General features: G+C 42.9%; 1 protein-coding gene across 2 annotated transcripts in view; it reads left to right on the plus strand.

Moving 5' to 3' along the window:
- The window catches only part of GABRA5 (gamma-aminobutyric acid type A receptor subunit alpha5), a 72,951-nt gene extending 61,861 nt beyond the window's left edge, over window positions 1-11,090 (plus strand). For both annotated transcript variants that reach the window (XM_083734480.1, XM_083734481.1), the window contains exons 8-10: window positions 2,023-2,175; window positions 4,709-4,920; window positions 6,116-11,090. In XM_083734480.1, coding sequence (XP_083590606.1) covers window positions 2,023-2,175; window positions 4,709-4,920; window positions 6,116-6,412 — 662 coding nt within the window. In that variant the 3' untranslated portion in view covers window positions 6,413-11,090. The remainder of the gene's footprint in view (window positions 1-2,022; window positions 2,176-4,708; window positions 4,921-6,115) is intronic.
- Window positions 11,091-12,310: the final 1,220 nt, after the last annotated feature.

Raw genomic sequence — 12,310 nt, forward strand, 5'->3', positions numbered from 1 at the left:
CTTGCTCTCATTTGGTGCCTGCTTACCCCTAAAGGAGACCCTAACTAAGTTTTAGTGAGTGACTTGATTTATTTATTTTAAACCAGACTACCTCCAGCATATTCAGCTTTTAACCTAGGTTTTTCCTCACAGCAAATATACATCTCGCCTTGAGTTAATCCTGTTGCAAGATCCATACCACATACAATCTCTCTACAGTCTGGAGCTCCTTAAGTGTTCTTTCAGAGCTGAACAACTCTTCATGTATTCAGCAGGTGCAAAAATTGGTAGCATATTAGTCCTTTATGCAAACTATGGCATCTCCTTTCTACTGGTGCACATAGATCCACATATTTATGGATTATTAGAATCAAAGTGAAATTCTGTGTTAAGGTGTGTAGTGGATTGCATAGAGTAAATTTGCATAGAATTTAGCCCTGGTGAAGTTGTCACTAAAGCTACAAGGAGACAGTAACTTGGGACACAGCAATTGTCTGCAGTCTGTAGATCACCGTGCTATACAATTGTAAGAGGTAGGAACTTTCCATGGAAATGATACAGACCTTACCCCTTCAGACCAGGTCCTCCAGTGGAAGCCATAGTAGTGTTTCCATGTGACAATAGCTATACTGCTGCCTTTGCCAACCTGGTGCCCTCCAGATGTTTCAGATCACAATCATAGGAGCCTACTCCTAGGTCCCTTCAGCAGTCCCAATAAAATTGCCATTCAGTTGATCACATCTTGTGATCAATTATGTTGGGTGGGGCTTACCTGCCTACCTATCTATTTTGTTCAAGTTGGCACCTCTAATGGGCATTGTAATCTAAAACTTCTTGAGGGCACTGGATGGACAAAGACTAATTGATCCTCCACAACAATGGGAGAGAATCCTTGTCAGTGCTAATTGTCACTGAAAATGTGTGGCAGAGGCATGAGGATTCCTCCATAAGTTGTGCAGTGCTCCAAAATAAATGCTCTACACAATAGCTGCTCCACAAATAAACTCTTATGGGGAAGCATTTTCCAGCAGCATCCATGTGGGGCCACAACATGGATTGAGTGGGACCATGGAAGGTCACTTTTTGAAATGACTGGCAGAATCCAAGACCTGGGAGAAGAGGCTGTGGAGGAGGACTGGAAGAAATTTAAGGACTATTTACAAAAATACTGTAAATTGTATGAGTGTTAAGAAAGATGTAAGATTATTAATAATATGGCACCATTAAGATAGTTAAAAGGAGTATGAAGATAAATGAAAATATAAGAAAAGACAAATTTTGGATAAATATTATGCTAAAATTAAGCTTTTAAGGTTTGGGTAAAACTATCTAAAATTAGGGACACAATATTGGAAATTATAATATAAGAATTGAAACAAGGTGATAAATTGCTGGGTAAAGTTCGAAAAACTTAGAACGCAGGAACGAGAGATGTGAGGAAGTCCAAAGAAGTGAAGAAAATGTGGATATTGAAAAAATTATATGTTATTTTGTTTGCTTTTTTTGTTGTATTGAGAAAACCTTTAATAATATATATATATATATATATATATATAAAAAGGAAGGTCACTTTTCTTCACCAACAACTGGGTAGGTAGGCAGGGTACTAGCACAAGTTGAAACATCATGAACGAAGTCTACGAAGCTTGGGTACCAGAGATTATCTCTGCTTAGAAATAAGCTTCAAGCGGATGGGTCTTGCTTGGCTCTAACTCTGTCCTCACCTTACTTTATAGCGCAGCCTGCCCCCCTCCCAGACCTGGGAACTGTAGTTAAGGGTGCTGGGCATTGTAACTCTCCTGGGGGTAAACATTTCTGATTATTCTTTGGAGTGGAGCATTTTAAATGCATGGTGTGTATGCTTTTGTTCCCAGCCAGTGGCTTATGCATACACAAAGAAGTCCTCAGTTCATTTATTTGTTTGAACCATCCAACATTGTCATATGGAAGAACTGCTAGACAGAAGACAGCTGTTTGCCAACCAGTGCTCTGGCTTTTGTCGATAACTTATGTGTGTCGTTTTCTCCTCTTCTGCCACCTTAGGTGAATATACAATAATGAGAGCACACTTTCACCTGAAAAGGAAGATTGGCTATTTCGTCATCCAGACGTACCTTCCTTGTATTATGACGGTGATCTTATCCCAAGTATCATTTTGGTTAAACAGAGAATCTGTCCCTGCTAGAACAGTCTTTGGCAAGTATTTCACTTCTCTCTGGTCTTTCTTTTTAAGTGACCTTTACTCTAAGGCAGGGCAAGGAGAACCCTAACCAGGTGTCCTGGTGACCTAACCATCATTGGGTAGGAGGCAATGCTTAACTCTTCCCCTGCCAACCAGTTTCCCCCTGTGCATGCCTCTGTCTCAGGCAGTTCCTTGCCTTTTCTCTCCACCCCCTCAGCCCCACCATCAGGGTATGAAGGAAGTGGGGGCCACAGCCCCACATGCAGCTTCAATCGCAGAAGCAAGGCAATGTAACATTAGAGTCCGCCATCGGACAGGAAGCTGCATTCCTACATCTCAGCCAGCGTGCAGCCTGATTTGGGCAGAGGGCACAGTTATTCCTGAAGCCAAACACCATGTGTCCCATTTATCATAGCAGTCTGCCTGACTGAAGTAGCGGCCACTCACTTTGTATGGATTTTGACCATGCCAGGGGAACCTCACTGCCAGAACCACCCAGATCATGTAGGCCAATGATCACCAACCACTTTGGACTTGTTGGCATATATGTTTAATGGAGGAACTCTTGTTAACACCACACACACACACACACACACACACCCTGCTGCCAAGCACACATCACAGCCTGTTCTACAGGCTGCAATTGAATGCTTCCTTCAATCCTGCTTTCAGCATGGGGAGGGCACCCTGGGGATACCCTGGAAGGTCCCTGCAGGCATATGTCTGCTGCTGATCCACATGCTGTTAGTATCCAGTTCTGGGTCTTCATTCCACATTATGACTTCTATTTTCCTCCCTCAGTATTGCACATTTCTAGATTAGATATATTGGGGCGCTCGCACTGCATCAGGCTTTGCAATTTCCAAGGAGCCGATCAATGCTTAATAGCAAGCGCCATCTTTAGAAGTATTAATTATTCATTTTATTTCTTCGTCCCCTAATTGCAAATGTGGCTCTAGGTGACATACAAAGTCAGGGTGTACATTTATCCATGTTTTTAGGCCTGTGCTAATAGGCATTTTACTGCATTTGCCATTGCCTGCGGCTACAAGCAATAAATATTTATTGGATTGGGCATACAAAGGAAGATAAAACAAAATCAAACTGCAATTCCTGCAATTCAACAATTTGCTTTTCAGCAGAACACCCCTCCAAGGCAAAAACTCATCAGTTGCTATCAACCCACAGCAACTAAAACCAGTGGTGTGTTTATATGAAATGCTGGTGAGGTCGGTAGATGCTAAAAGATGTTCAGTATTTAAGATGTTGAAAGGTTTGGGAGAAGATGGAAAATCTAAAGTGTAGGTACAGTGGTACCTCGGGTTAAGTACTTAATTTGTTCCGGAGGTCCGTTCTTAACCTGAAACTGTTCTTAACCTGAAGACCACTTTAGCTAATGGGGCATCCTGCTGCTGCTGCGCTGCCGGAGCATGATTCTGTTCTTATCCTGAAGCAAAGTTCTTAACCCGAAGCACTATTTCTAGGTTAGCGGAGTGTGTAACCTGAAGCGTGTGTAACCTGAAGCGTATGTAACCCAAGGTACCACTGTACCAGGAAAACCTCTTTACAGAGAGCATTCTGCAGATGGGAAGCTACTGATGAGAAGGTCCTTTCCCTTGGAGCCACTCTCCCTACTTCATGATGAGAGGACACTTGGAGTAGGACCTGCCAAGATGATCTGAGGACATGTTTGGGAAAAGCTGTTCCTCCTTCGTATCAGGGTCCCAGGCTCAAAACCAGCACTGTTCATCTAATCAAACCTTCCTCAACCTGACTCCCTTGAGTAGGAGCACCGGGGCCGGGGCGAGGGGCCAAGTCCCAGAGTCCTCCTGCCACCTTCCCAAAGTGGGGCAAGAACTTCCCAGGCTTTGAGGAGGAGGAAGGAGGGCTCTAGGACCCTGCCAGAGCCCTTCTGCCTCCTTCCCAAAACTCAGTTCCTTTTACCCAGCTTTGGGAAAGTGGGGTGAGGGCTGGTAAAGGTAAAGGGACCCCTGACCATTAGGTCCAGTCGTGAACGACTGGGGTTGCGGCACTCATCTCGCTTTATTGGCCGAGGGAGCCGGCGTACAGCTTCCGGGTCATGTGGCCAGCATGACTAAGCTGCTTCTGGCGAACCAGAGCAGCACACGGAAACTCCGTTTACCTTCCCGCTGGAGCGGTATCTATTTATCTACTTGCACTTTGACATACTTTTGAACTGCTAGGTTGGCAGGAGCAGGGACTGAGCGACAGGAGCTCACCCCGTTGCGGGGATTCGAACCGCTGACCTTCTGATCAGCAAGTCCAAGGCTCTGTGGTTTAACTCACAGCACCACCCGTGTCCCTTGTGAGGGCTGGAGAGGGCATCAAATTTTGGCCTTGCACAGGGCGCCATATTACCAAGGTCCACCCCTGATTGTAGCTCCCATCGTTCCTGATTGTTGACCATGCTGGCTGGGGTTGATGGGAGTCTGAAACATATGGAAGGCACCCAGCTGGAGAAGGCTGACCTAAGGCATGCACAGCTTACAGGTAATTCTAAAAGTTGTTCCTTCTTTTCTTTTCAAGGGGTCACTACGGTCCTTACCATGACAACTTTAAGCATCAGCGCCCGCAACTCTCTACCAAAAGTGGCCTACGCTACCGCGATGGACTGGTTCATAGCCGTGTGCTACGCCTTTGTGTTTTCTGCACTGATTGAATTCGCCACAGTCAACTATTTCACAAAAAGAAGCTGGGCCTGGGATGGCAAGAAGGCATTAGAGGCTGCAAAAAAGAAGGTAGCCTGGATTGCTCAGTTGGTTAGAGCATGGTGCTGATAACGCCAAGGTTGCAGGTTTGATCCCCGTATGGGACAGTTGCATATTCCTGTATTGGAGGGCATTGAACTATATGATCTTCAAGGGACTTCCAACAATATCAATTCTATGACATGCATTTCTTTGAAGAGATAGAATAGTTACCCTGAATAGGAAGGTGGGAGCTCTCTGACTTGGTTAAAAATTGTGTGAACATAATCTACAGGAAGTGTCCTTGTTGCTGTGATCTTCCACAGTGCCATTCCACTGGACCGCCCTCCTAACATTTCACAATGATACTTAAGCAAAGGAACTATCTCTTTGTCTTCAGTGAGACAATGGATGTCATGGGGCCAGTTTTACCATTTGATAGAGTAAGCTAACTGCCTCAATCAGGTGATTCTGAGCATCAGTAAAGGGCAGGAAATGGTTACTGGTGTAATTTACTGTTATTGTATGTTATAGCTAGAGAGGGAAAGGAACTCATGGGAATTTCTACCAAAATAACATGACCTTCCTTGCATGCTTATACAGGCATGAGATGGCCAAGTGGATTGGGGCTGGGGGACAGATTGGCTGCTCTACCTCAGGCCCTAAATATCTGAGATCAAGACTGCTTTTTGCTATACTTTTTTGGCCTGGACCAAAAATATCTGGGTGGGGTTTCTTTCTCCTTTTTTTGAAAAAAGAAAGAAAGAAAGAGACCAGTTCCAAGCCTAAGGCATGGTAAAGGAGAAAATCCTTTTTTATTCTCTCTGTATCTTCTTGCTAAGATAAATTCTGTACACACCCAACCAGAGGATGCATTCTCAAACTGAATTAAGCTTAATTAGTTGTGCTTTAAAATATTTGCTTGCCATACAATCAGATTGATGTGGTGAAACACTACCTCCCCACTTACATGTTTTCAAATGTGTATTTGTGAAAGCATTCTTAGAATCTGGGTTTATTTTGCTTGGTTTATGAATCTGAAGTGCCCTTACAGTTTTAGCGAGGATAAGAATCCACTAGAAGAATGTAAAACAGACACCTGCTTAGTCCTCTTTAAATCACTTCAATTGCTTTTATCAGTGTTAAGGCATACATAATCTCTGCATACAGCCCTCATCTTTCTTCATGTCCTAAGTGTGCATTTCTGTTTTTTTCACCAGTGTTCTGTTTTTCTGTTGTTTTGCAGAAAAAAGAGCGTGAATTGTTGGCAAGCAGAGCCATGAACACTTACCCTGCCGGACGGATGACCCCCACCTTAAACTTACCAAAGGACTCTGCCCCTGCAGTAATCTCCAACGCCGCTCCCATTCCAGTCAAACCCGCCGAAAAACCAGCCGAAAACAAAAAGACCTACAACAGCATCAGTAAGATTGACAAGATGTCCCGGATAGTATTTCCGGTCCTGTTTGGAACTTTTAACTTAGTCTATTGGGCTACGTATTTGAACAGGGAGCCTGTGATCAAAGATGCTTCTTCAAAATAAATGGAAGGACCTTTTCGAATCAAGTGTTAGCCATACTTGCAAAAACAAACTCTACCAAGGAGAATTCGAGTTCCAAAAGACTTTCTACCTTTGGGCAATATTCTTCAGGAAGTTTTTGCATGTTTAACAATATGTACAAAAAGAAAAAAGAAAAAAATATTATTGCCTCGATTGTTTCTACATGTAACCTCAGATATTTCTGGCAATTACATTAACGGCAGCAGACACAAATCTTTCTAGGATAACAGAAGACATGAGACATGGCTTCTATGCTGCTGAGTAACTTGCATTGATAGTTTACAAATGAAATAGGGTATATTTTTTAAACTGTTTGGGCATATTGCATATCTGCAGTTTTTTATACTTTGAATGTAAATATCGGTGGCAACTGTGGATTCTGCCGTTGCAGAAAAGTTCATACAAGTTATTTCAGAGTTTGTCAGTTCTGGAGTATTCTGACTAGGATCCAGAACCCTGCAGGCCCATAGCTTGGCTGTGCACATGTAAGTGGATGTTCACCATCTCTTGTGTAGTGCTCCTCCTGGCAGGTTTTTGGATTAGTGGCGATCCACATATGTACACTTGGGTTGCGTGTGCATGGTTGAGTGGGACACCTATCACAGATCAGAGACCACAGGCTTCATCTTGCCTCACATCGCTTTATGGTAAGGCAGACCTTTTCAGCAAAAGCAGTTCACACGTTCAGCTGCAAATCTGAGAAACGGGCCGGGCATTTGATTATGAGTGCTGCGGCGACTGGCATCCTAGTGGCAAGCTTCTCCTTACCCCAGCCATAATAGGTAACACTCCTGACATACAGCACAGTACTTTTTGAGTGAAGTACGACATGATTGCTCTACCTACCTCGGGGATGGGGAACAACAGCAGAGCAGATGTTGTCGTCCTCCAACTCCCATCAGCCCCAACCAGCATGACCAGTGGTCAAGATGATGGGAGTTGGTGTCCACCAATAACATCTGAGGAACCACAGGTTCCCCATGCCTGGACCTCATGGTTAGCAGTGCCAAATATTATTGGTGCCTCTGGAAAACTAACCATGGGAATATTGATGATCCCTGCAGTGAGCACAATCCATAGCCCATTTCTAGATTATGTCATTAAATCAGTGTTTCTCATACTTGGGTCTCCAGTTGTCATTGGACTACAACTCCCCTCATGACTAGCTAGAGAAAAAGCAGTCAGGGATGATGGGAGTTGTAGTCCAGCAATAGCTGGAGGCTCAAGTTTGAGAAACACTGTATGAAATGATTAGTTATTGAGAAGAGTGAATGCATCTTGGATCGGCCTTCATTTTTCTCACATAGTGGAGCTGTGCAGGTTTTAGAGACCCAGGTCTAGATTCTTTTCATACATAGGTAATAGCGTCTTGATTATAGCCTATGACCATGACTTCAAACTATTTATCTGGAAGAATGAAGCCACACTAAAGATCTAGTACAGGGGTCAGCAAACTTTTTCAGCAGGGGGCCAGTCCACTGTCCCTCAGACCTTGTGGGGGGCTGGACTATATTTTGAGGGGGTGGGGAATGAACGAATTCCTATGTCCCACAAATAACCCAGAGATGCATTTTAAATAAAAGCACACATTCTACTCATGTAAAAACACCAGGCAGGCCCCACAAATAACCCAGAGATGCATTTTAAATAAAAGGACACATTCTACTCATGTAAAAACACGCTGATTCCTGGACCATCCGTGGGCCGGATTTAGAAGGCGATTGGGCCAGATCCAGCCCCTGGTCCTTAGCTTGCCTACCCATGATCTAGTGGCTGCCTCCTAGCTTCAGAAGACTTAGGCAGCTTCAAAGGCTGGTACTTAGAAGACTTGGTAGCCTTAATACACTTTTTCAGTGAAAATAAGGCCACCAGCTAATTCTTCATTGAAAGCAGGAAAGTTGAGCGCATCAGGAATGTGTCACCTAAAGCAGATGGCTTCCCACCGCTTTCATGGTAAACAGGCACCTGCAGGAGGGATGGGGAAGAATTTGATTCAGTTCATGTTTAAAGGCAAATTTACCTAATTCACGCTTTCAGAAACACAATAAGAACACAGCCAGCTTTCAAATCCACACTTCTCTAAATTTTGCAATGCAGTTCTCCAGTCAAGTAAAGTGTACCAAAATGCATATGCTATAGTAAAACATGCATATAAATGCACATATTAGTGAAAATGAGGGTTGTTCTGCTCAGAGTAGGCGCAGTGAAATTAAAGGACCTAAATTAATTGTGTTTGCACCCAGCCACATGGGTGGGGTATAAAAAATAAAAGTATTACTATTATTATTATTGTATTAGGGAAATTGCTTTGCAAAGGATGTATATGTTAGGCAAAATTGCATTCAAAAACGTGTATATTAAGAAAAATAAGCACTAAAACGCTGGTGATTTTAATTCAAACTGATTTGAAAATGGGGGAGAATGGAACTTAAGGCTGGGGGGAAGCAAGAAACAGAAAACCTGGAACTGACAGATTCACCTATCACTACCTGGCAGAAAGAACTTTGAGTTATGGTTATTACCTTTTCCAAATGTCTAGGCCATGACTACAGGCCATGCTGGCTGGGAATTATAAGAATTGAAATCCAACAAGCCCTGGAGAAACATAGGTTTTCCATCTCTTGTCTTGTTTCTAATGTGGTTCCCCCACTTGCAAGATTCACCTTTTTTCACTCCTACAGTGTGTCCAGAACTGTCCTGCCACCATTCCAATAAATTCCAGATTCTACAACAAGATCAAGCAGTGCCCTTATCAGAGAAGTAAACCCTAATCTAATTCTATTAGCTAGCTACCTTAATGTATATCTCGTTCATCTTTTGATCCCAGCACTATTGGGGACCACAATCTATTTATTGTGCTATTTATTTCTACTGTTTATAAATTTGTTTTCTCTTCCCCTTCCTTGCAAATGCTCAAACTGAAATGCCTCCCCCAAACCCCACAACAACCCACAATCCATAACCAGTTCGACAACTTTGAAATTGGTATTATATTTAAAGACCATTATAGTAGCACAGAACATAAGAACAGATGTAACTATAGTCAGCAGCTGAATGAAACTCAAGACCCTGGGCAGATTTACACTCATGGGTTTTAACGTTAAGAAAGGGGTAAGGAATGGTTTCGATAACCATATGGACACATGGTGTCCAACTTTTAACATTCATAAAGTGTCATTACAATGTGACAAGAGAACAACCAGCAGTGGAGGGACAACATTTTGGCAAAACAAAAAACAAAGGTAAGAAGTTCTTCATTTTACAAATATGCCCTGTGACATTTTAGAACGATATATCTAATATTGTTCTAATAACGTTATACTGGTCAGTGTAGATCCATCCCATGTTTGTACTTAGTCTTAAGGCTTTGGGGCAGAAAAAAAGTATGGTTTACCAATATTCCAGCTTCCTAAAGGCTATTTAAAATTATAGATGAACTCTGACTTTTATCATGTGCACACACAAAAACATACTCCCTATAGGTAGACAGAAATGCTGAGGCCCCCAAAATTCCACCCGTTTTCTAGTCTAGTAGCATGTTGACAACAAATTGGGCATTGAGCAATGATTTTGCCATATATACTCACACTGGTCACTCCAGGGACTTTTTCACATGGACCTGCAACTTGACAAACAGGAGTTGTGCAAGAGCCATTCCCATGATCCCATTCCAGTGGTACCTACGCAGGAGCAAGATCCTGGTGGAAGATCTCTCACTGCACAGATGATGCCACTGACCCAGATTCTCATAGGAATTTTGAAACCCACGGACCAGTTTTAATATGCGCTTGCTGAGAGTCTGGTTCACTGATTACTTGAACAATAAAGCCACTACCTACGTGCTCATTAGAAGTGACAGGAATTTTGCCTTTCAGGGAAATAAATACTTTTGTTCAAATTCAAGCTACATCCCCCCCCCACACCACTTAATTATCATTGTTGAAGAATCGAAACATGTATTGCATGAGATTACTTTTTTATTTTTTAAAGTAGACTAGAACCAACTACGCCAGATATAACGTTCTGTTCATTCGCTTTGTATTCATTTCCATTAGGGTGATATGAACATATTTAGAATGTCTTCTCGAGAGAAAAAAGAATGCATTGTATAATGATGTCATGTTCTGATAAATAAAAGACAGAGAGGGAGAGAGAGAGAAATTATGTTTGTTTTTTTAAAAAAGCCAGCTGTTTCCAATAGCTATATCAGTATTTTGTTGGGGATCATGCCTTTCGGAAACTTCTATTGCTTCCAGTATGTTTTGCTTCATCGGTGAATGATAAAGGCTGCAATCCTGTAAACAATGATCTGGGAGAAAGTCCCACTGAAGTCCATGGGGCTTCCTTCCGAGTAGACATGTCTAGGATTTACACCATCAGGCTGCAGTCCTTTGCACACTTCCTTGGGAGTAGGTGCCATTGAATTTAAACAGGACCTACTCCTGCATTACCATGCCTAGGCTCAGGATTGCATGCGTAATTTGAGTTATTTTTACTTTCTTTTCCCTGCATAGACCCATTGCTTCAGTAGCTTTTGTAATTTTATCTTAATGTTTAAATAAAAGAATACATTTGATAGTCAGTTGCAAAATGTCATCTTTTCCAAACTTACGGTTAATAGAGAGAATTAATGTTCCAGTTTTTGTTTTTTTTTAAACCAGCCAAAAGCTTGAATTGTGATTGCCACCAGTAGGAACAGATGCTAGAAACATACAGGTTTGTGGAATTTGCCAAGGAAATAAGGCTCCATTTCCCGATGTGTATTTGAGGCTTGATCCATTTGGCCACCTACCTGTGCCATTCAACATTCATGACTCCTCAGAGCTCAGCTTTGTGTTCCATGACTGCTACTACCAGTGAAACTCACAAAATACACAATGCACACAGCAGTGGTTGGGAAGAATAAAAAGGGTGACTTATCATGCCCTTGGTACAAACTTCCATGACTGTAGGGTCACAGCATCCTCAGAAAGGCATTCTAATTGTAAAAACACTACATTTCTTGGGGTTTCTGTTTACCTTATTCAAAGCTGGAGAAAGTATGACCCTCCTGATGTTCATGGAGTCCAATTCCCATTAGACCCTGGCAGCATGGCCAATAGTCCGGGATGATGGGATTCGTAGTCCAACAACAGATTCACCAATGCTTCTGAATACCAGTTGCTGGAAACCACAGGAGAGGTGAGTGCACTTGTGATCAAATCCACAGGCATCTGGTTGGCCACTGTGAGAACAGCAGGCTGGACTAAATGGGCCATTGGCTTGATCCAGCAGGCTACTCCTGTGTTCTTGTAGAGAGCTCGTTTCCCCATCCCTTACATATTAATTCCATCTGACCATTAGAGTGGTCAGAAGTCTACCAAGTGTGACTCACCATGGCTCAGGGGAATTCCATTCACATCTGTGGGTTGCAGACCAAGCTTGCATGTCAGCAACTTAATGGAAGGTCTTTTCAAGTGTGTGCCCTCCCCTTGTGACATGTTCTTTGTTCTCATGACTTGATGCCAATATATTCACAGGTTCCCCTCTACAGAGAGCAATATCTAAAACTTGACTGGTGGAAGTTGGAGTCCACCAATGTCTAGTGGACCACAGGTTCCCTGTTCCTGACATCTAAATGTTGCTGTGCAATGCCAGGTCAATGATTAATAAAACCACTGCCATCCACGACCTGATTGTGGATGGAGGATTTGATCTGGCATGTGTGACAGAGACCTGGTTGGATGAAGCAGATGGGCCTGTCCTTGCCACTGCTTGCCCACCAGGTTTCTCTTACGCACAGCAACCCAGGTCATGTGGGCGGGGAGGGGGGGGTTGCAGTGATTTTTAGGAAGTCATTAGTCTGCACCAGGCGTCCTATTGGGAAGACCCAGTTTTCTG

This window comes from Podarcis gaigeae, assembly GCF_964106915.1.
Source record: "Podarcis gaigeae genome assembly, chromosome: 4".
Lineage (NCBI taxonomy): Eukaryota > Metazoa > Chordata > Lepidosauria > Squamata > Lacertidae > Podarcis > Podarcis gaigeae.